Source organism: Ambystoma mexicanum, chromosome 2q, assembly GCF_040938575.1.
Source record: "Ambystoma mexicanum isolate Mex_15411 chromosome 2q, UKY_AmexF1_1, whole genome shotgun sequence".
Taxonomy (NCBI): Eukaryota; Metazoa; Chordata; class Amphibia; order Caudata; family Ambystomatidae; genus Ambystoma; species Ambystoma mexicanum.
In genome coordinates this window covers 1,031,417,743-1,031,442,438 of record NC_090924.1, presented here as the reverse complement: position 1 = coordinate 1,031,442,438, position 24,696 = coordinate 1,031,417,743, and the positions used below count along the sequence as shown (strand labels likewise).

The 24,696-nt window shown below is 48.6% G+C and overlaps 1 protein-coding gene across 6 annotated transcripts in view; it reads left to right on the top strand.

Annotated features, from left to right (window-relative positions):
* DBF4 (DBF4-CDC7 kinase regulatory subunit) overlaps positions 1 to 24,696 on the top strand; it is a 718,935-nt gene that overhangs the window by 127,391 nt on the left and 566,848 nt on the right. For all 6 annotated transcript variants that reach the window (XM_069648379.1, XM_069648376.1, XM_069648378.1 and 3 more), the window contains exon 4: positions 3,336 to 3,530. In XM_069648379.1, the coding sequence (XP_069504480.1) occupies positions 3,336 to 3,530 (195 nt within the window). The remainder of the gene's footprint in view (positions 1 to 3,335; positions 3,531 to 24,696) is intronic.

Genomic DNA, 24,696 nt, shown 5'->3' with positions numbered 1-24,696 from the left:
GTGGGAGGACACAATCCATTCTAAGAACAAGTTACTTACCAACTGTAACGTTCTTTCGGATGTTCCTCCCACATATTCCACATCGACCCTCCCAACCTACCCTACAGTACAGTTTACGTGGTTTACACTCTGATTTCTTTTGAGGCTGGGGTCAAAAGAGGCATGCTTTTAACAATGGTCATGGACTCTGACATACGGAAAAAACAGAACTGAAGCCAACGGGCACGCTCAAGGCCTTTATACAACGGATGACGTGCTCAACGGAGGCCGCCTCGAGTGGAGCACCCTCTGCTGGAGAGAGGAAAAATGTTCCGAGGCGAAAACCTAAAGGTAAGGATATATCTAAGATGAGGAATACGTGAGAGGAACATCCAATCGAAAGAACGTTGCAGTTGGTAAGTAACTTGTTCTTCTTTCAACTTGCAAGTCCTCTACTTCCTTTCACAAAGGTGAAATGATGCTCTAATTAAATACGCCCTTTCTTTGTTCTGCTAGTTAAGATTTGTTTTCTTGTGTTTTCAGCCACTTGCTCAGTCAGAAAGAAAGCATACTAGAGGAGAACATGATGCTCTGAAACTGCAAACTAATATTAAAAGCGCTATGCAAAACAATGAATCTTGATCCAAACAGAGTGCTGTTTGCACTTACACAAGGCCTCTCTTCTTGGCCATGTGGAACCTGATTTCATTACTGTTCAAGTCTGTTCATCGCTCTGTTCCCTTTGCGCAAACAGTTTGGTACAAGGCCATCGGGTCTCTGACTTTTCACAGTCCGAACCCATTTGCAGGGTGAAAAAATTCGACTAGCAGGAGCTAAAACCAGCTCCTGGGTGTTGGGCATTAACCATTAGGCAGGATCTACTGCTGGGGCAACCAGGAGTGACTACACCTTGCACTACAAATATAACTTCCAAAGGAGAGGCAAACTGTGTTGCCATTATGTATGGTCCACTATGTTGACGTGTATTATTCATTCACATTCTCATATACTGAAAGTTAATGTTACGTATGAATGTTTGAAAGGCACTAGTTGGATGGGAGAGCCAAAATTAGCTTCTGGTAGCTGTTGGTTTCAAGCTAACCAGGCTATCCTAGGCCAGAAGCGGGAGCAAAATATCTTCCAGCTAGGGTTGTACCAGGCCAATCTACTGCCTTTGCTGGAAAAGGTTAAATCGAAACTAATAGATTGGGGCCCACTCTCAATCTCGTGGCTGGGACGGGTGAATGTTTTAAAAATAGCGGTATTACCGCAGTTCTCTATCTTTTTGCAGCTCTGCCGATTGACATCCCACAATACTTTTTCAGGTCCCTACAGAGGGCGACCAGCCGCTTCATCTGCTATAAACTGCCGCGACTCTCTGTAGCTCTCATGAAAACACTTACCTCTTGGGGGGGGGGGGGGAGGGGGAGTGGGAGGGGGAAGGAGGTATGGGTGTACCAGACTTTTGCAGCTACTATATAGCTGCACAAATTGGGATTCTCAGAGATTGGCAGAGGGATGACGGGAATAAACCCTGGAGGCAGATGGATAGGGCAGTGGTGGCGGATCACTTGGAAGGGACCTTATGGAAACCGAGGGAGGATAGAACCCCCCCCCCCCAGATGTACGCTAAGTAAAATCACTGCGATGCTGGGGCTAGCCTTGGACACCGCAGTGAAAGAGGCTCAGATTACCACCTTCCCGTCCCCTTACACCCCGCTGTGGGGAAACCCTCAATTTACCCCGGGCACAGATACGATCTCGTTTGGGAAGTGGCATCAAGGCGGGCGCAGGATGGTGCAGGATTTGTTTGTAGATGGGAAGGTTAAAGATTTTGAGCGTTGCTAGGCAGACTTTGACTTGGACGAGAGGCAAAGATATGGGTATATGCAACTGCGTCACTGGTTGTCACTGTCGTCCTTAAAAACTGCTGGAACTCGCCTCCTGACCCCTTTTGAGAAATATTTGGATACACATTCTGGTGACTTAGGCCTGATGGCTAATATATACAAGTATATTAAGGAGGGGAGGGAAGTTGTCCCCGCCCGACCCTACACGAAACAGTGGGAACTGGCAGTGGGGAAAGCATAGGAGATCAAGACTGGCAGAGATTGTGGACCCAGATTCCAAAATTTAACAGGTCAGTACAGGTCTGGGAGACATGGCTAAAGTTCATGTTTCTTTGGCACCTGACCCCGGTTAAATTACATAAGCTGAATCCGAATCACTCCCAGATGTGCTGGAGGGAATGTGGGGGGGTGGGCACTTGGGCACACATTTGGTGGGAATCCCCGAAACTGGGAATATATTGGGGCTATATACACCAAGCCATATTGCGGGTGCTGGGAGAAGTGGTTGGGGGGGGGGGGGGGGGGAGTAGTCGGGGTCTGGACATCCTTTGTATGTATGAAACCCTGGTGGCTATTTTACTGCTTCTCTCCGCAAAATGTTTTAATGATGATGTCGGCAATAATTGTCATCGCCCGCAGGTGGAAAGCAAATGTACCCCCTCAGGAACACGAGTGGATAGCTAAAATGTGGTCAGTAGTGTCTATGGAAAGGCTCACCCACTCTTTACAGCGTGCCCAGATGTGGTTTGCAACAGATTGGTCTGCTTTGCTTGCATTTCTGGGTGGTGGCGAAAGCAGGATTTGGTGTCCTGGAGCAATGACTGTTGGGTATTATAGATCCGCAGGAGGTCTCGGACCCATGAAAGGGACTGTTCGGTAAGAGCCGGTCTCTCGCGGAGATATGCCAGGACTGTTAATAGGACATATGTGCTCACCTGTATGGTCTTGCTTTGGGGGAGATGTATGTATTACCAACCGATGGATTGGAGGGTATGGGGGGAGGGGAAGGGGAGGAGGGTTGGGTTTGGTCCTATTCGTTGTTTCTTTGCACATTGTTTGGTTTACAAAAATGCTAATAAACATATGTTTTAAAAAAAAAAATATATATATATTTTTTTTTCCAGCAATTTCAAAACCTGCAATTGCCATATGAGTAACACGTGGGCTACTTCTTGCACATTCTTTAAGCTTTGCTATGTATATTAGACTGAAGGGTGAAGCTCAGTTTGGCCAGCGGTATTTAAGAACATCACTGGTTAGTTTGATCTGGTCCTTGGAGCTGCTATATTGCCAGTGTTATTTGTATTTCAGAGAAGGATATCCGAGGAGCTGTGAAAAAGGGGTTGGGAAGGACTTCAGGATTAAGAACGTCCTTTAATTTTTTTTATTGCAATGCCATGATTTAGTTTTTGTAAAAAATTATCTAGTGCTTCTGCATTTAATGTATGAAAAATAATCATACCCTATGTGTGCAGCGTTCTGAATCTTTTGTTTAAATTGTTTCAGACAGTAGAAGGATTTCTCAGCAAGGACATAAGTTACCTAATTTCTAATAAAAAGGAAGCAAAATTTGCCCGTGCATTTAGACCATTTTCACCTGAAGCGAGTCCAGAATCTGCACAGAATACTGGGAATAGTTCACCACATCCAAACAGTAAAAGAGGGAGCCTGGATGGAAATCTTCACAAAACTGCTGACTCCGTAAGTGCTTTTGTACTGTTGAAACCTTTACATTTCAATATTTCTGCATAATCAGGATTAGGGATAGTTGGAGACAATTGTTGGTAAACTTGCATTCTGTTTTTTTTTTCTCATTCACGATGGTGACATTAGGTTTGGTGTTGTGGGACTTTTAAGAGGGAGTGTGATCACTTGAAGCATTTTATCTTGCATTTAATTTGGAATGCATGAAACGTTTAGTCTCGATTTGAATCTGAATTCATTTTCGAAGGGATTGTGTCCTCCGGCGTATTCCACACCTTTGACAGTGATTAACACAGCTGTGCTGCTTCGGAATTTTTTTTCAGCATAGGTGTCCTGCGTCGATGACTACGATACGCTCCCTTAAGGACCTCCACTGACAGTCGATGTCACCGGATGTTAGATGTAGGACGCCCGTAGCCTCAGTTCTGTTTTTTACGCGAACGTGTTCGCTTCAGAATCTCGGTGCGCCTCGGTTCTTCTATTGTTCGAGAAATATGTCTTCGTCTTCTGCTGCCCCGAAGTCGGGCAGTGTAGGGACTGCGGTTCCAAGATGTCCTTTACGGACCCGCGCAACGTCTGCCTCTGGTGCCTCGGCGAGAGCGACGCCACCGATGACTGCGATGAATGCCAATCTTTGACGTCGAAGGCCTTGCAGGAGCGGAAGAAGTGGTCGGTAGGTAGGGTTTCCAAACCCTGTATGTCGAAATCCGCTGGACTTTCAACTGACTATTCGAGGGGCAACTCTCTGCGTCGGTGTAAGTCCCAGGGGGTCTCGGTCCAGGAGTGAGTTCCGCCATTCCGCTGCCTCTTTGAGGCATTCACAAAAGCGCCGTCACCGGTCGCCGTCCCTGTCATAGTCAGAGGACTCCACCAGATGGCGGGTGGTTTGTCTCACGAAACCCTCGTCGCTGCCCGAATGGGCAGAATTCCGCCGTTCTGTCTGCGCCTTCCAGAGAAGCCAGCAAGGAACGCGCTAGATCCACCGCTTGCACGCCTTCAGGCTTGGGCGGTCAGCGCGATCATCTGGAACCGTTGCGGTCCTGATCGGACAAGGATGATCGCCACCGTGCCCGTTCCAGGTCCCGATCCTCAACGCCGTTGAGACCGTTGGAGCCTGTGAGGCCTTTGAAGAAGGCATCGATGCTATGGGCGCCATGTCCGTCAAGGGACTTGCTTGAGGCTCCGGCTCCAAGCAAGTCGTCGACGCCATCGGCGCCAAGACTGTCTAAGGACCCGCTCGGGGCTCCGGCCTCAACGCCGTTGCCAGCCAGTGCCCTCACTCCCATCAGAGCCCTCGACGCCTTTTGATGCGAACTTGCCGGAGGTCCCTCGGAGAGCTGTGGAGGCTCTGAGAAAGGCGCTCAGCATGTTATGATTAAGTACAATACTTCACTGTTTTGCAATCAATGATGTCCCAAGTAAGGACAACATAGAAACAAAGGTTTCTCACCTGAGGGTTGGAACAAAGATGGCGGGTGATACTGCAAAATGGAATACTCAGATGGAAGCTGACGTCTAGTATCTTCCTTCAAATGAAAAATAGAATCCCCTTGAGAAGCCCCAAGTGACCCGGTACAGAGGCCAGATCACTGGAAGATTCCCAGAGAAACCCTCTTGGGGAATAACACCCTGAGGAGCTGCTAGTGAACGTAGACTCCTTGAGACGTAGGTTACACTATCCTGGGGGTTCGGTGATGGATCGGTGTCTTTAAAGGATCTGATCCAGGGCAGAAGTGTTGGGTTGGCTAATGAGAGATAGGGAGACAAAATGATTAGTTTAGAGTCTTGTTGGAGAAAAGACAACTCTGGAGCAGAATTCTCACCACAGGATCTGATGGTAATGAGATCTTGAAATGAATGCAACGGAAGATCAGGTACAAACAGGAAAGGTGGGTATACTGGATAAAGTAAAGTCAGAAGATAATAGTAAACGGAGTGTGTAGTGTTAATGGGGGCAACCTTAATTTGAGAGGAAAGATTGGAGCAATATCTACCTAGAATGGACGGAGACCCGCTCTACCTCGAGGGATGACAGGTGTTCAGAGTGTATGGACACAAAGGGCGTCGGATCTATTGCACAAAATAAAGAGCAGACCATGAACCCGCAAGAAAAGGAAAAATACCTTCTATCAATAAATCAGGCAGAGCAAATGCCTACCGAAAGAGACCCTATGAAACAGCACCAGCTGAAGGCGGATGAAGGAAGCACAATCCTCCAACGCTAGCTGCTTCTGCAGCTTCGGTCCTAACACGGACTCACGTAGCGTTCGGCAGCTCCTTGAAGAGTAGCAACGCGTCTTCGTCTGGAATCTGTAGGCTGATAAGCTGCCGGCGAATCAATCTGGAAATGTTGCAATGCATTCTGGGGAGCAACAACTAGACTGCTGCAGCCGTCTGCGAGAACCGCCATGTTGCAATCGGGCATCACTTCACGAATAACGCGGATAGCCGCTACACAGCAAGCCTGTGCGGCCTGTGTTTGACCCATACTCTGTTCCTCCTCCCAGGGTGGACTTGTTCCAACCCTTGGAGTACATTTCTGAGGTAGAGGAAGGGTCTGAGGAAGAGGGGGTGGTGCCTCCTGAGGTTCCTGATGACCTGTTGTCTGGTCATAGCCAATTGGAAGACCTTTCTCAATCTTTACATGACGCCAGTGGTCTTGACGCCTCCCCGGAGGTTGAGTTTGGCAGGTCTGAGCCTGGTACGCATGTTGACTCCTCGTACAGACGCCTCATGTCAAGGGTGACGGAGTATCTGGGGTGGTCTGCTTCACCAATGGATTTTCTGCAGGATGACCTGACAGATATCTTGGACCAGGGTCCACCCACCGGTGTTGCCATTTCATATGGCCTTACAAAGAAGGGTGCCGAAAAAATACCACCCAGCCAGTGGTATCCCCTGCTACTTGTCTACACACCCTACTCCGGAGAGTTTGGTGGTGCAGGCGGGTACAGCCCCAGCAAAGCAGGCTGCATACCCTACAATCCCTCCTGATGGGGACAACAAACGCTTTGATGGTTGGGCGAAGAAGACATTTTCTTCTGGGGGTATGGCTTTAAAGGCAGCCAACTCTGTTTGTGCCCTTGCAAGCTTCACGCACACTCTCTGGAATTGTCTTTGACGGCTGAAAATATTGCCAAAGGGGAGGAACGGGATGGTTTTCTTGCCCTCGTTCAGGATGGCAAGGATGCCATGTGTGAAACCGTTCGTTCAGTCGGGTCTGGACGTGGCACTGTCAGCTGGTACATGATGGCGAGCACTGTGATGCGCAGGTTTGCGTGGTTGCAGAAGTCGGGGTTTGCTCCAGGTGTACAGTCCCGGCTTCTCAACCTGCCTTTTGATGGTGTCCATCTTTTTGGCAGCAAGGCTGACGAGAGCCTTGAGAGGTTGCATACCTCCAAAGCTGCAGCAAAGTCCTTGAGCGCTGCAGTGCGTCAACCTCTGCCTTTTCGGCCTAGAGGTCAGCAATGGAGGGGAGGCTCCTTTCGATACTACTCTTCCTTTGGTAGATTGACGGGAGCTGCCAGTCAAAGGGGCCACCGTAGGAGTACCAGAGATGGAAAGCAAGGTACTCGAGGTGCCAAAGCCACTCGGGCAGTTGCCTTCTTGCCCTCTGGCACTGCCGCAGCCACTTCCGCTCAGTCATGAGGCCATGTCCCATGGTTCGCCGGTTGGGGGAATGCTGGCCCAGCATCTAGTAGACTGGCGTGCCATTACTTCAGATGTGTGGCTTCTGGAGATCATAGCCCACGGCTACTGTCTTCCTTTCCGGCAGAGGCCTCGGGACAGTCCACCGGGGAAGCTCTTTGAAGCGTCCAGATCTGCTCCTTGCGCAGGAAATCCTATCCCTGCTAGAGAAAGATGCTATAGAACTGGTACTTGTAGCAGAGAGCAACAAGGGCTGGTATTCCCCATACTTTTTTGATCCCGAACAAAGACTGAGGATTGAGACCCATCATGGACTTGCATGGTTTGAACAAGCTCCTCGGGAAGAACAAGTTGAAGATTGTTACTCTTTCTCAAGTCCTCCAGGCCCTTCAACTTCAGGATTGGTTGGTGTCTCTCGACCTCAAGGATGCTTACTTTCATGTTCCGATTCATCCCAAGCACAGGAAGTACTTGAGGTTAGCGGCTGGCAACTCGCATTTTCAGTTTCGGGTCTTGCCGTTCGGATTGACCTCCGCCCCGAGGGTCTTCACCAAGCTGAGGGTGGTTTTGGCAGCACATCTCAGGGAAGGGGGGGGGGGGGGGATTCATGTCTACCCCTACCTGGAAGATTGGTTGATCAAGGCGCGCTCTCTGGAGCAAGTCCTGGATCTGTACGTCACCTGCCACTCCATTCATAAGCTGGGCTTCTCCCTCAATTTAAAGAAGTCTCCTGTGACACCTATCCAGCGGCTCCAGTACATCGGGCAGTGCTAGACATATCCCTGGGGCAGTGTTTGCCTCCCCAGGTGAGGCTCACCACATTCTGCAGATGGTGGACAAATTTCAACGTGTCCAGAGTCTCCTGGCGTTCGAGTTCTTGAGATTGCTCGGCCTCATGGCATCCTGCATTTTACTGGTGCCAGAGGCCATGCGGCGGATGAGATCTCTGCAGTGGGCACTCAAGATGCAGTGGTCGCAGTTCTCCGGCAGGATGTTGGACCCCGTTCAGATTCCGCCCTTGGTCGCCGAGGACCTTCTGTGGTGGGCCGTCGAAGGAAATCTGTTCAAAGTGGCTCTGTTTTGGCAACCATGGCCGGAGGTGACGATAGTGACGGACGCATCCCTCACGGGTTAGGGAGCTCATGCCAAGGATCTGACAGCCAGCGGTCGTTTGTCTCCATCGGAGTGCACATCAATCTTTTAGAGCTGCGGGCTGTCCGGCTAGCCCTGAAGGCTTTTCTGCGGTCTGTGCAGGGGAAGAATGTCCTGATTATGACGGACAATAGAATGGCCATGCTCTACCTCAACAAAAAGGGGCGGGGGGGCAGGGTCACTCCCACTGTGCAGGGAGGCGATGCAGCTCTGGTTCTGGGCCATCCAGCAGGAATTTTCGATCTTGGCAGTTCATCTGTCCAGAGACGAAAACGCGGTGGCGGACGCTCTGAGCAGCAGGAGGTCTCTCAAGTGGGAGCTCGCTCAGGAAGTTCTTTTGGAGATCTCTGCCCTTTGGGGGACCCCGCAAGTGGATTCCTTCGCCACCAGTTTCAACCGGAAGTGTGAAAGATTCTGCTCGCCAGAATTTCCTTCAAGAGGAGCCTTAGGAGACTCGTTCGTAGTAGTGGTTCTTCCCACTGCTGTACGTGTTCCCTCCAGTCCCCGTCACTCTGCAGGTGTTGCAGAGGTTCGGTTCCCGGATGATCCTCATTGCTCCGGCATGGGCCAGGAGAGCGTGGTACCCGGACCTTCTAGACATGTCCATCTGCCCTCCACGTTGTCTTCCCTACCGAGACGATCTGCTCTCACGGGGGTGGTCGCGTTCTCCATCCAGAGGTCAAGTCTCTCAGCCTTCATGCTTGGTATCTGAAAGGCTGAGATATAAAGATTGGGACTTACCTGAAGACCTGATGGAGGTGTTGCTTTCGGCCAGAAGGCCTGCAACGAAATCCCTGTACCGTTGCCGTTGGAGAAAGTTCTGCGACTGGTGTAGGGTACAGAATGTGGATCCTTTTCAATGTTCCTTTCCTTTGGATTTAAGCGCTTGTCTGAGGAATGTTCGTATTCTAAAATCCCTTTTGATATCTCAGTTTCTAAAAGGGCTAACTCATGTGTTTCCCCCGTTGCCTTTCCACGTGCCGGGATGGGATTTGAATTTGGTTTTAAAGTTCCTAATGGGAGCTCCGTTTGAGCCCTTACGTTCCTGTCCGTTGACTGTTGTCCTTTAAAACTGTATTTTTAGTTGCGGTTACTTCCACACGCAGACTGAGTGAGTTGCAGGCACTTTCCGCCAAACCACCCTTCACTGTGTTCCATAAGGACAGAGTTGTCCGTAGGGTACGGCCTTCCTTTCTTCCGACGGTTGTGTCGGAATTCCATCTGAGCCAGAAGGTAATTCTTCCGGCGTTCTATACTCCTTCACATCCTGGTAAGGAAGAGGAGAGGCTCCATAGGTTGGACCCTAGGAGAGCTTTGAGTTTCTATCTCTCACAGATGTCCCGGGTCAGAGTGGACAATTGGCTCTTTATTGGTTATGCTGGAAGGTGTTTAGGTCAGGCTGTTTCCAAGCAGACCTTGTCTAGATGGATCATTTTGAAGATTTCTGAGTTATCGGTTGGCGGGTAAGGACCCTCCAGTAGGCTTACCTGCTCATTCTACTAGGGGTATGGCTGCCTCCACTGCACTACAGAGGGGTGTTCCGATTCGCAATATTTTTGAAGCAGCCACATGGGCCTCTGTCCATACTTTTGTGAAACATTATTCCCTGGACTCTATCCATGGGCATGATTTGGCCTTTGGTAAGGCAGTCCTCTAATCTGGGATTTGATTGGGCATTCTAAAAAATTCTAAATTCTTTTCCCACCTCCTTACGTTGGTACTGCTTTGGGAGTCTGTCAAAGATGTGGAATACGTCTGAGGGCCCAATCCCCTCGAAGAACAAGTTACATTCTTATCTTTACATCGTAAAGTTCTTTCGATGGGATGTTCCTCCGTATTACACATCGTACCCTCCCTACCTGCCCCTCTACAGAATTTATGCGATTGTAGCTTCCGTTTCCGCAAGGCTTTCTGTAGTAATACTGGCAAGAGATTGGTGCCACACGTTCTGGGGGGAAAAAACGACAACTGAGGCTACGGGCATTGTGCGTCCTAGATATAACATCCGGTAACGTCGACCGTCGGAGGTCCTCGAGGGAGCGCATCAACGCCATTGACGCAGGATGCCTACGCTGAAAGTTTTCCGAAGCAGCACTGCTGTGGTAATCACTGTCAAAGATGTGGAATACGTCGGAGGAACATCCCATCGAAAGAATGTTACCAGGTAAGAAAGTAACTTGTTCTTCTTAGTGTCAAGCAATATACGAAAGTACAATATATTTCTAAACCTCTCTCTGCAATTTGCTACCTTTTTGTTAATGCACAATTCCTACTGTTAGGCCCGGAATGTATATTCGTTTTAGTGTCTATCACAGCTTAGTGAGGTAAAAATAGTGCTTTAGTGTTTGCCGAGAGAGAGAATGGTATTGCAAGGGCAGAGCAGATCTGCAGACCTTGTTAGGCTTTTGCTGAGGTGATAGTTTAGTGTCTCCATTAGTTTTGGATCCTAGGTGGTTCTAAGAATACATGGTTTTACTTCACATTAACTGTGGCTTGTCTGTGGAGCAAGGCCAAGTGGTCTAGCCCATAGTGTCTTCAAACAAATGGAAGAGGTGACTTACTTGGTTGACATTGAATCTTTTATGGATCCATGTAGTTCACATTTTTAATAAGTTCAAGTCATTTATCAGGCATGACCACTTTTAATGCGTTGCTCTTAGTCCCTGAAAAGGATGAGGGAGAAAACACTCCCTTGTCCTTTTTCCGAATCTAATGCAGAGCATTTCCACAGGTAACTCAGTCGATTGAGTTGAACTCTCTGTACAACTGACATGAAGGCAACCAGAGGACTGTAGAGCTTGTACCTGACATTTGCCCCACACTGCTAGCATGAAATAAATACGAGACTCCATGCCTGTGAAAAGCAAGAGTGAAATTATCTTAACTAAGGCCAAGGATCTATTAAGGTGAAGGTCCCTAAAGTTGATTGAAACCTCCCAAAATCTAGAATACGCAAGGACTGAATAATTTCTAAATCTGAGATTTATTGATTTAATATGCTGTGTGAACTGAAGCAGGCTCAATGCTCCCCAAGAGATGGAAGCATCATATTCTACGAAAAAAAATCTCATGGACAAATTGACGGCCACACATTACCCGATCACCTTGCATTTGACCTCAAGGTAACCGGAGAGGTAGAGACTGCAACAGGATTGACCTGCTCTTTGCTGATTTTGAAAGGTTTGTCTGAGTTTTTGCATGCCGCAGAGACGCAGGCTTGGATGTAGGCTCTGTTCTTAGAGAGGAGTCTGTACTGACTTTGGAGCAGGCGGCAAGCAGTTTGTCAAGGGGTGCGCCAGATATCCTCCACTTCTCTTATCCGCCGTACACTTGCGTTTAAGGTTGGTGAGGTCAAAATCATACCAAGAGTTGCACTTGGAAGTGGGCTTCAAACGGATTCTCATGACAGAGGCAAGAATGTCAAAAGTGTTAAGAGACAGAGAGATGAAGGTTAGAGAGGGCTGTGTCAGAGTATGAGTCAGCTGAAGGTGTAGGAGGAGGAAATGTAGCAGCAAAAGCCTCCACCGAAACGCTTTATGTGCCGGATGACCGACCAGGTGGGTGGCAGTGCTGGGGTCGGCCTGGCCTGAGGGGTAGGGAGAGGTGGGAGGAAAGAAGATAGTGGTCACTCCGAGAGAGGAGTGATGAGAGGGTGAGGTCTGAAGACATCGAACAGGAGTGTGCCCTACAGAGTGAGTCAGGCCTGAGGGAAGAATAGAGGGAGAGAGTCGCAGAAGTTGCAAAAGAGCCCAGAAGAGGGGCTACTAGCATCTAGGTGGATGTTCAGGTCTCAGAGGAGGCGAAGGTGAGAGGTAGAGGTAAGGAGGGTTGAGGAGAGGTCAGCCCACTTGCAGAGGAAGCGGGCGACCTGTCCAGGTGGCCTGAAGATGGCGGCCACAGTGAGAGAGAGGCCAGGAGAGAGAGAGCCTGCAGACCAGGCAGTAGACCTCCATTGGAGTGACGGACGCAGGGATCCACAATGGGAAAATCGGGGCTACACCCCCGCCGGAACGGTTGGTTCTCGGTTCGGAGAGGATCTTGTAGCCGTCAGAGTGTCTAAACTTGTGACAGAGCTGCCCGTGATCCAAGTCTCGGTGAGATCAAGTATATCCAAATCAAGCTCTTCCAGTAGACTGCAGATGTTCGAGGAATGTTTGACAGCGGAGCGAGAGTTGAGAGTAGCAATGTGGAACAGGTTGCCACATTTTGAAGGACCTCCGTAGAAGGGGTACAGGCCACAGGTAAGACCTGCGGAAGTGTTGGAGGAGCCTGAGAATAGGCAGAGGAGGAAGGAAGAGATGGCGGGAAAGTCCGAGTGGAGGAAGAGAGCCGGAGAGGTGGCGTAGGAAGGAGGCAATAGGGTGGCCAAATGAAGGACTTCCATGGAGGGGTACACGCCAGAGGACACGAGGCTGATAAAGGCACAGGAGCCTGGAGAAGGATAGACCTTGGAGGTGGGTAATTAAGGACCAAGACAAGCTGGAGGGAAAAGCCAATGAGGTTTGAGAAGGGTGTTTAACTCAGCAGTCTTGGAAGAGCAATACCCACAGGGCTTGTGAGAGAAATATCTAGGCAGTTGGGAGAAGATTGCTGAGGTGGTCGATGGGAGGCAAACCCAGAAGGCTGGGAAAAGGAGCACCCAAAGGGCTAGGGGAAAGGTGGTAGAATTGGTTGAACTTTATTATTACAAGAAAGGTACCTAAAGGAGTGAAGGTAGGAATGAGAGTAGACGGTGGATGCGAGTCAGTTCTAAGAGGTGGATATGGAAAGAACAGGAGATGGAGAAATTAATCGAGTTGAAGGAGTGGAGTAACTACAGGCTGGGTAAGAAGGTGATGTAAAGAAATTAATGGTAAACCATGTGACACATCAGGCATAGACGAGAAGGTAATAGGTGTGGAGAGGGAATGAAATATTGAGGAGGTGGAAGTATTCACTGTACAAGGGAGGTGGGCGATCAGGAGTGAAGAAGAGGTGGTGTGGACGCGAAGATGCAAAGGGTGGTGTGTCTAGGTGGCTTGGAGGAATAAGACTTGGCGAGCTGCCAGGGAAGAGTGAAATATTGTGACTGAAGAAACAGAACCATGAGAGATTAAGAGGGACATGGTGAGAACCTCCTGTCCTGTGGCACTAGTCATTGATGGAAGGCTCACCACTCACTCACCTGAAGCCTGTAGTTTGGCATTAAGTCCAGTGCTGAAATCTGGGATGGAACCAAGTAAGAGACCCAGACAACTGGGAAAAGGGTTAGGGAAACTCACAATGAAGAAGGGATTGGGAACCCTTAGAAGCACACCAAGACAGATTATATGTAGGGTTTTAGAGAATATGAAACGCAAGACTATCCGCTGACTGGTATTGGTGTTAAGCAACCTGGAGAGAGACCTGATCCGTGAGAGGCTCTTTTGTTAAGTTGTCCCAAGTGTTAGCCCAACATGGAGATTACCCATCGTAATCTGTCCAGTCCTGACACTACCCACTAATTTCGACTGAAACCTGCACATGTCTTTTGATAAATAGTTTGTGTATTCCCTTGTCAGGCCTCTGTTGATAACTGCTTACATAGTTTGGTAACTCTGAGTGGGGTAAATACCACGTTAACATAAAGATTTCATACCAATGCTCTAACTGTGGGGTAAAAGTTAATCACAATGCTTATGCTATTATAAGCAACACCAACTCAAAACTAAGCTTCAAAAGTCCATCCGTATCCTACAGTGTTCAGCAGTGTCGGAGGTAGGTAAGCATAGTTTTGCAGGTGACTTAACCCTTTAAGTGCCATGGGTCCCCCCCACCCCCGTGACAAGGCTTTTTTTGGTGATTTCGGTATGTCGCCATTCAATGCCTTTTAACTTTTTTGTTACATGAGATATCGCGGCCAAATTTGGCCCCTTTTTGTCCCCACATGTAGCCGGTCGTAACGCCACCCAGGAATCCTAGGTTGTTGTAGGGGGGTGAGAGAAAATAAGCAAAAAGGGCAAAAATGTTTTTTTTTTCTTTCAAAAAAAGCCACTAAAATGATGTAAAGAACACAGGCAGACCTTTTCAAGGGTAAGTGACTTGTGCAGTTTACAAAAGTGTATGGTGCCTAAAGCCGTGACTAAATGTAGGTCACATTTGAGAAATGAAAGGGTTGTGTGACAAAGGGCAGCAGCAAATGGATCGAAATGATATGAAAATCATGCGAACGCAACAAATGTCATACCTTCCCGCGTTCTCCTTCCCTCATCTGATTGTCTTTCTGCTATCCAGGACTGGTGTGCCGCCAATGACCTCTGTCTTAATGCCAGTAAGACTGAGATTCTACTCATCGGCACACCCACTCCCTCCTTTCCTGCTGCTCTCTGGCCGGCCTCTCTTGGCCCTCTTCCTGCTCCTACCTGCAAGGCAAAAAACATCGGGGTCATCTTCGACTCCACACTCTCCTTCTCTCCTCACATATCTGACGTCTCTAAGAAGTCGCACTACCAGCTACACCTACTCAGAGGTATCCTTCCTTTCCTCTCCTTCCCCCAGAAGCTCACTGTCTCTAGAACCCTGGTTCTCTCAAAGCTGGACTACTGTAACAGCCTCTATCTAAATCTGCCTGCCTCTACTCTCCGCCCTTTGCAACTCATCCAGAACAGGACTGCGAGACTTGTCCTTGGCCTCAAGCCCAGGGACCATATCTCTCCAGGACTGAAATCGCTACACTGGCTCCCAGTGACTGCGAGGATCAAGTTCAAAGCCCTCTGCATTGTCCACAAGGCCTTCTGGGGCCTTGGGCCAAAATACATTCAACTCTCTTCCTAAATATCTTCCTTCTCAAGCTCTTCGCTCATCCGCCTCCAACTCCCTCGGGGTCAGCTGCTTCTCCAAACGAGTTGGTGGCAGATCTCTCTCGGCTGCAGGGGCCTCCCTCTGGAACAGCCTTCCTGCCTCCCTGAAACTTGAGGAGAACCATCTCCGGTTCCAGAAGCACCTCAAAACCTTCCTCTTCGCATCTGCTTTCTCTCTCCCTCTCCCCTGCTAAAGTTACTGAAACTGCACTGAATCTGCAACTGGGCCACTCGCCGTTCTCGGTCCTTGGCCCAGCCACTCTCCCCTGCACTGCCTTCCTGGCACCCCCTGCACTACGGTACTGTCTGTATCCCACAGCCCCCCCCCCCTTCCCAGCACTTATCTGCACTTACTCGCACTGCCATTAGTTGGCCCTTGTTATTTCCTGTATGCTATTGACCCTGTAATGCACTTCCCCTCTTCCTTTCCCCCTTGCACTTCTCCCTTTCCCCTCTACCCTTGCACTTGCGCAATCTGAATGACACCTGGCCTAGTAGGATCGTTGTCTGTCTCCCTTGTTTTCCCCCCTTTCCTCGTCGCGCCTTGAAACACTTGTGTATAGGAGCGTTACAAATGCCATATATCATATCGTATCATTCCCTGGGTAGTGCAGGACCCTCCAGTCTTCCTACTTCTTGTCAGTCCCGACAGTCGCTTCAGGAACCATGAGCCTGCAGGAACTACCAGGAACGTCCACCTCCGCGACAGTTTCCTCTCCGTTTTAAGGTACTGTGCAATTCCGGTTGTTCGTTTCGCTCAACCTCGGGGAAAGTGTTTGAAATCTTTCTCCAATCCGAGGGCTTGTCCTTTTCTCTTTGAACTAACTTTTCTGCCAAACCACCTTGTCCGGATTCCGTGGCACAAACTTTACTGCAAACTACTCTGAACCGTGTGATCTTGAGCAAAAGACTTTTGACCCATTGACTTTGGCCCTAAGCCTTTTCTACCTGGTTCTATCACTGTAGTTCCTCTTGTTCAATTGCCATGAGTACTTACCTGTTGGTGTGATTTAATTTCTACTAACTTGGTCTTTCCCTCCCTTTTTAAATTGCTGGAGTGCCATTTTGCTCCCACCTCATTTTGTAAGCTTAACTTGTGTGGAATTTAAGGGAAGTGGTGTGGTGTATTAAGAGTGCGCTTATAATAGTATAATGTTATACAACTGAAGAGTAAAATAAATGTATATGCTTTTAGTTGAAAACCTTGAGTCAGTGTTTGCCTGAATCATAGTAATTGCTGTCCTTTGTGTAACTATCTGATACTGCTCACCTATTCTTGAGGTAAGTCTGGCTGCTCAGCCATCGCTACCTCGTTAACTGTGTAGTACAGGCTTGTACCAAAGGTGAAATTGTACTGTCACTTGTAGTCTTAATTGTGTGTGGTGTTCCCAAAGGGTACTGCATATAATTCTGCCTAACAGTCACACTCGGGCGTACTAAAAGATTCCTTGAACATATTCACAGAAAAACCCTTGTAATGGACTCTGCTAATGCCTTCACATCGGATAACAAAATCTGCAAAGCAGCAATAATATCGCTAGAAAGCCAACGCCCTTAACACCCGTATCAGCAACACCACCTCCAATGCCAAGGAACTCTTCAGTATCCTTAGAGAACTGGACAACCCTATCCCAAACTCTATACCAGTTGACTCCAGTAAATCATTGTGCACTACTATTCAAAATGCACTAGCCTCAAAATCGAACTACTACAAAATAAAACCATTACCAAAAGAAAATCATCAACCAAGAAAAGTTCTCGTGCCTCCACCTCTAACTTGCCTCCCCTCAATTCCACTTTACTCAGGTGACCCAAGAAGTTGTATTAGATACAATATCCAAATTGAAAGCCTCTATCTGCAAAGGGGATAACTTCCCAGCCTTTCTAGTTAAACTGTGCACCCACCTTCACTCCGATCATAACTAACTTTATCAATACTTCGTTCATTACAAACGCAGTCCCAGCTAGTATAAAAGAAGCGTGGGTAACGCCATTTCTTAAAAAGAAGAAACACTCTGAACCTTACAATACCCACGAATTACCGACCAATAACAACGGTCCCCTTCCTGCCTAAGATGATAGACAAGATAGCCTACATCCAAATCCTGGCACATCTGGAACAAAACCATCTTTTGGGTGCCAGACAATCTGGTTTTCGACCCAACCATAGCACGGAAACGGCATTCCTTGATTTTAAAAATTCAAATGGATACCATCAGGGACAGAGGCAAACTCTGTATATTACTGCTATTAGACCTATTCGCTGCATTTGACCTAGTGGATCACAACAAACTCTGCTCGACACTAACAAACTTCTTTAGTTTCCCAAAGGAGGCCACCCAGTGGGTGAAATCCTTCCTAGCGGACCGCCCCTCCATAGTCTCAATCAGTAAAGAAGCTGCAGACCCCATTCCAGTCCCTATAGGTGTACCCCAAGGATCATGGTTATCGCCTACCCTCTAACGCTTACACTTAGCTGTTATTTGCGGCGATGGATGTTATGGGTGTTATCTATACCAATTTCGCTGACGACACCCAGATCCTCAATCCAATCGCTGGGAACTATGCCCAAGACACCCTGGCTATCAATAAAATCTAAGCTAAAATCCCAAATTGGATGGCATTAAACAGTCTGTCCTAATGATGAGAAAACTGAGATTCTAGATCCTAGGATCCCCAACCAAATTTAAAGCGCTCCACTCGGACTACTCCTCCATTAACATAGATGGCAACTTTATTCCAGTATTGAAACGGGTAAAAACCTTAGGTGTCTATCTAGATGCCAACCTAACCATGATGAAACATGTTAATGCTTTATCCTCATCTACCTTATACACCTCCAAACTAATTGCCTTAAGGCGTCAGTTCCTTACCCCTGAAAACTGCACAACATTTGCCAGAGCATTGATACTATCTAAGTTAGACTACTGTAACCTACTCCTACTAGGCACCTCGAATGCAAATTTAGCAAAATTTAGCAAAACTCCTGCAAAATAAAGCCCTACGAGCAGCCTTTGGACCCAAACAATTTGCTCACATCTTCAACATCAGAAGGGAAACCCATTGGCTTCACATCAAGGCCAGAATCGTTTTTAAATCATTGTATCATTGTGCGTTACACATACATGCTATATATATAGAGATATAGATATAGATATATAGATATATAGATATATATAGATATAGATATATAGATATATATATATATAGATATATATATATATAGATATATAATATAGATGAGTCTTGTGGAATCTTAGATCACATGTTGTGCATAGGCCGACATCTAGTGGAAGGGAAGCTGCAGAGTATTACAGTTTGTTTTTGTTTTTCGAAACTCGAAAATGGGCGTCGACACAGGGCATGCCATTAATACTATCCCTAGTGTGACGTCCACTGATCCCTCACGCGTCTAGGATCCTCAGATTGTTTTTTTCCGCCATACTGGTCGGAAGCATTTTGAAGAGTCCCCTGGCCTTAGCCATACTTTTGCTAGAATTTAAAATAATAATCTATTGACATCCTTCCCCACCCCAACGTCGAACTTCGACACTAGACGCCGGCTGGAGAAGAAATCGACCGTCGGCTGCTGCACGACGGATTTGGGCCTCGGAAGGCCGCTGGCCTAGGCCCGGGCCTGGTAGGCCGCTGGCCTCGGCCCTGCAAGTAGGGAGAGTGGGGGTGGTACATACTCTACACTCTTGGTATATAGGTACACCTTATACATTTCCTACACTTAACAGCCCGCTGCCTCAAGGTGCGTATGGAGGGTACCCCTTTTCAATTCTGCCCCAAGTGCAATCGCAAATACCCTTGGGTCGACAGGCACGCCACGTGCAATCTCTGCTTGCCGAGGGACCACCCCGAAGCGAACTGCAGAGCGTGTAGTAGGTTTAAACCTAAGACACTTAAGGACCGTTCAATGAAGCGTTGGGCCCACCACGCCAGGCAGGCGGCCATGGCAGCGTAGGGTGCCTTTAGCGATGGCAGCGACGCCGTACTTTCGGACGGCGAGGGCATTACGGCGCTGAAAGACAGCCGAGCGCAGGTCCCCGACCTCGGAAGGTCGTCCGGCAGGGCGGCTATGGGGAAGACCCCCGGCGACACAAGCGCTTCACATACTACACACACTAAACACACTAAGTCCAACCGAGACTCGACGTCGAGTTCTCGGAAAGAGGCACAGACAGAACGGTCCGATTCGGTGTCCTCTGGGCGCTCTCGATCAAGATCGCCGCATGACTCCAGGCAATCATCCACTCTTGCCAAAAGTGCCTCGCTCCCTAGGCTAACAGAAGTTCGATCGTCGGAAGACGACTTCCACCCCCAGGCCGCGCTCCAGGAGTCAGAGCCCGCAATTAAAGCCAGCAAGGCCCCACGCTCGAAGGACAGGGACACCTCTCCCGATCCTCGACGGCAGGCGTCGAAAAACTCCGGAGCCACTAAGGGACAGGGAAAACATTTTTCTACGCACGGGGAGGGGGGAAAACAGCAGAAGAAACTACCTGTACAATCTTCCACACCTTTGAAACACTCCAACCCCCTCTAAACAGATAGACATGCCCAGGTCTGCTGATAGGTCCACAACCAGCAAAGCTACTCAAGATAAATCCCATAGACTTGCTGAGTCATTCCCAGTTCCAAAGAACGGTCCAGTGAAGACATAGATAGGGTCATGTCAAGAATGTCTTCTTTGGCTGATTTTTATGATAAAAATCCAGAACATTTCCTCTCGTATGATCCACAAGGGGCCATTCCCTCAGGCTCTACTGATCCTATCCCCCCGAGTAAGAAGGCCCGGTTTGAAACTCTGATTAGGTCTGAACCCTTCGAGGTACAACCTTACGCAAGACCACCATACTCGCGGTATCAAGGAGAGGCTTCCTTTTGTGAAGACCAAGAATTTGGTATGATAGAAGAGCAAACCGGGACGGGCTACTATGGGGATGATGAGGACCAGGAAGAAGATGATGATGACCCGGAAACATACAGAGTAGATTCCCCGGTAGAGAACGAAGCCCCGGTTACCGACTCCCCGGTCGATAACCAACCCCTCCTAAATGAGATTCTCGCTTGCGCAGCAGAACATTTCCACATTGACACCCACGGTGTACAAGAGGAAGGGGACTTCGCAGAAGAGTTAGTGGGAGAAAGGAGGCCTGTTGCCCAGACCATCCATATCCTCAAATCCATTCAGCGGAGAATAGACCCGTCCCTGGTGAACCCAAACCTCACCAGAGCAGTCAATCCCAGGGTTGAAAAACTTTTCAGGGCAGCACAGTCTGACCCTCTCTATATAAGAGGACATCTGAAGCCAGACTCCCTAGTTGTCACCAACACTCTTAACAGGGCTGGGACACCCTTGTCTTCGTCAGAAGCTCCTCCCGACAAGGAGAGCAAAAAACTATACGGTGTCGGCAGGAAGGTAGCCTCAACGTCCGCCTATCAAGCAAGGATTGCTAACTCCACCACCCTGTTGGCCAGCTACAACTGCCATCAGTGGGAAGAAGTCGCGGCTCTCATAGCCTCTGCTCCTGAACTGTTAAAGGGCCAATTAGCTCGGATTTCCGCAGAGGGTAGAGCCGTGTCTGGTTGCATTCTGAAAGCAACCTTCGACGCCGCGGATAACGCAGGCAGATTGATAGCAGAAGGTACTGTTATCAAGAGACATGCGTGGTTACGGCAGTCTGGTGTTAAGGCAGAAACACAGGCATCATTGTTAGACAAACCGGTGGAAGCCGATCTGTTTGGTAAGGCGGTCGAAGACGCACTGAAAAATGCCAAGGACGAATACGAGACACTCAAATCCCTTGGCCAGTTAACCAATAAACCCCCTAACCAGAGAGGGAATAGCAATTTTCGTCGCCCACGCGGCCAAAATTCCCAGTGAGGATCTAACTATTCCCAGGGGCAGGGTACACAGTGGAACAACAACCAACAGTCTACCCAGGGTTACGGCAGAGGTAATAGGAGAGGTCGTGGTAAAGGCAGAGGCAGCCCCAGCAAGGGAGGCGGCACGCCTCCACCAAAGCAGTGACGCTCAGTTCAGGGTCCCTTCTCACGCAAGCCCAGTAGGGGGACACATTTCAAACTTCACCCAGGCTTGGGAAGGGATCACATCAGACAGATGGGTGCTGTCAACAGTATCCACAGGATATTGTATAGAGCTACTGCAGCGTCCCCGGAACCATCCTCCACGACAAAGAGTACACTCCTTAGAACATCAGAAGATTCTCCTCGAGGAGATCGCCATTCTTTTACAAAAGGACGCGATAGAACTCGTCCCGGGACACCAGGTAAACAAGGATATTTATTCAACTTACTTCCTTGTGCCAAAGAACGACTTGACAATGCGCCCAGTATTGGACTTACGGCCTGCCAACAAGTATGTCAAGCCCCAAAAATTTCGTATGACCACGCTACAAGAGGTAATCCCCCTCCTAAAAAAGGGGGATTACATGGCAACCTTGGCATGAAAGATGCTTATTTTCATATTTCCATGTTCCCAGCGCACAGAAAGTACTTGCGCTTCAAGGTGGACAGTCGCCACTACCAATTCAAGGTACTGCCCTTCGGGATAGCTTCAGCACCAAGGGTATTCACCAAGGTACTGGCGGTGGCGGCTGCACACCTACGCAGGGAGGCAATCCCAGTGTACCCTTATCTGGACGACTGGCTCATAACGGGGGAAACCCCAGGAATTTGCAGGACAAACATTCAAAGGACTATCAACCTCCTCCACAAGTTAGGCTTCTCGATCAACGAGAAGAAGTCAAGCCTGGTGCCAAGCACCTCAAAACAATTCCTAGGAGCAATCCTGGATACCCAGGAGGGGTTGACCTTTCCTTCAGAAGAAAGAATTCGGAATATACTACTGCAAATTCCGCATTATCAGTCCGGTCAACAAATAACGGTACGCAAAGCAATGCGTTTACTGGGCATGATGGCGTCATGCATTTACCTGGTCCCCCACGCGCGCCTGCGCATGCGTCCCATGCAGGAATGGTTGGCGAAACAGTGGTCTCAGGCAAGTGGTTGGTACAAAGCCTTCACGGGTGGACAAGAGAGAATCTCGCACAGGGGAAACCCTTTTACGATCCCGAAGTACAGGCAGTAGTCACTACAGATGCATGTCTGACGGGGTGGGGAGCTCACCATCTCCACCACACAGCTCAGGGTCTCTGGTCTCACTCAGTGGCCAAGAACCACATCAACCTGCTAGAGCTTCTGGCAGTATTCAGAGCGCTTCAGGCGTTCGAGCCCCATCTACTAAACCTGTCAGTGCAAACCCGGACGGACAGCACTACAGCCATGTTCTACCTGAACAAGCAAGGAGGGACTCGCTCGCCAAATCTGTCCAAGCTTGCCCAGAAAATCTGGATATGGGCACTCAGACGGAACATCTTCCTTTCATCACAAAATGTTCCAGGGGAGCTCAATTCCCTAGCGGATGCTCTGAGCAGAGACTCCCTCCCAGAGGAACACGAATGGGTTCTTCACAGAGAGGTCGTAGAAGATCTCTTCTCAGTGGGGTTTCCCCACTATAGACTTATTCGCCACAAGCGAAAACAGACCATGCCCAGGATTTGCATCCAGGTTCCCCCAACCAGACTCCCAGGGGAACACCTCTCCAGGAAATTGGTGAACAAGATGAACAGGGAGTCGATGACGCTCGTCCTAGTTGCTCCCATGTGGGCAAGACAACAGTGGTTCCCACACCTACGCAGGATGGTGGTGTGCGAGCCCATCAAACTTCCAGCCTGGTACAACCTACTGTCCCAGCACCAAGGTCAAACAGTGCACCAGCAACCCAACTCAATGACCCTGGCAGCATTGCTCCTGAGGTCATAGAGTTTGGACACCTCAATTTGCCACAGAGGTGTATGGACATCCTAAAGAATCTAGGAAACCAAACACAAGGCACTGTTACTTTGACAAGTGGAAGAGGTTCGTTATCTGGTGCCAGAGTAGACAAATCAACCCAGTTGATTGCACTCCTTCCACTATTGTTACATACATGCTCCACCTGCTAGATGCAGGATTGTTTTTTTAACTCACAAAGTACACCTGGCAGCCCTCTCGGCTTACACCACTTCCCATAGCAAGGTTTTGTGGTGGAAAGTACCAGTAGTTAAAGCCTTCATGGAAAAAGTAAAGAGACTTCACCCTCCTATTTCAAACACACCACCAGGGTGGGACCTTAATGTGGTGCTAGCCAAGCTCATGGGCCCCCCTTTCGAACCCATGCATAAAAGCAGTCTCAAACACCTGATTTATAAAACTGCCTTCTTAGTAGCTATTACTTCTATAAGAAGGGTCAGTGAAATTCAGGCTCTGTCAGTGCAGGATCCCTTCTTTACTATCCATAAAGACAAACTGGTTTTACGCACACACCCTAGGTTCTCACCTAAATTTATATCAAAATTGCATGTAAACCAGTCCATCGAGCTTCGGCCTTTCTTCCAGAACCCGCAAAGCTCGGCTGAGGTGAAACTACACACCCTAGATGTGCGTAGGGCGGTCCTCCACTATGTAAATAAAACCAGACTGCTAAGGAAAACAGAACAACTGTTTGTCTCCGTAGCTACAGGCAGAGTGGGGGATCGCGTCTCTAAAGGTGCCATCTCGAAGTGGATTATTAACTGTATCCAGCTGTGTTGCTCACTCTCTGAAAAGACTCTGCCTTTTACGCCAAGGGCCCACTCTACTAGAGGCATTGGGGCCACTCTGGCTTTCATTGCAAATGTACCCCTTGACACCATTTGCAAAGCAGCTACTTGGAGCTCTATTCACACTTTTACTCAGCATTACTGCATTGACACCCATTCCAAGGCAGATACACAAGTGGGACAAGCGGTTCTAAGACACTTATTTGCTCATGACCCTTCTCACATCCCACCTCCTTCTTCTGGTACTGCTCGCTAATCTATGCACAGCATGTGATCTAAGCAGATTCCACAAGCCTCAGAAGGGATACATTACTCACCGTAATCGTATTTCTGATGCTTGTATCTGCTTAGATTCACATGCGACCCACCCTTCCTCCCCTCCGAGAGAAGGCGCATGATTGCTTGTAGTCTTACCTTTCTGTCTATCTGCTTGGCTTATCTGTACTCGCGCTACTCCTCATGCTACCTCATGTCAGAAAAAATACAATCTGAGGATCCTAGACGCGTGAGGGATCTTGGGTACAGTGGACGTCACACTAGGGATAGTATTACTGGCACGTCCTGTGTCGACGCCCATTTCCGAGTTTTGAAAAACAAACTAATACTCCGCAGCTTCCACTAGATGTCGGCCTATGCACAGCATGTGAATCTAAGCAGATACAAGCATCAGAAATACGATTACGGTGAGTAATGTATCATATATATATATATATATATATATATATATATATATATATATGCAACGGGAGCGTTGCGAAACGCGTCGTAAGTTTAATGAACTGAATATGGCATAAGAACCTTTGGCGAATGGTGAATTGACTTATTTTTTGGAGATCCATACTGGCGTCCTAACCGCAAAGAGTGCTGTCCTTATGT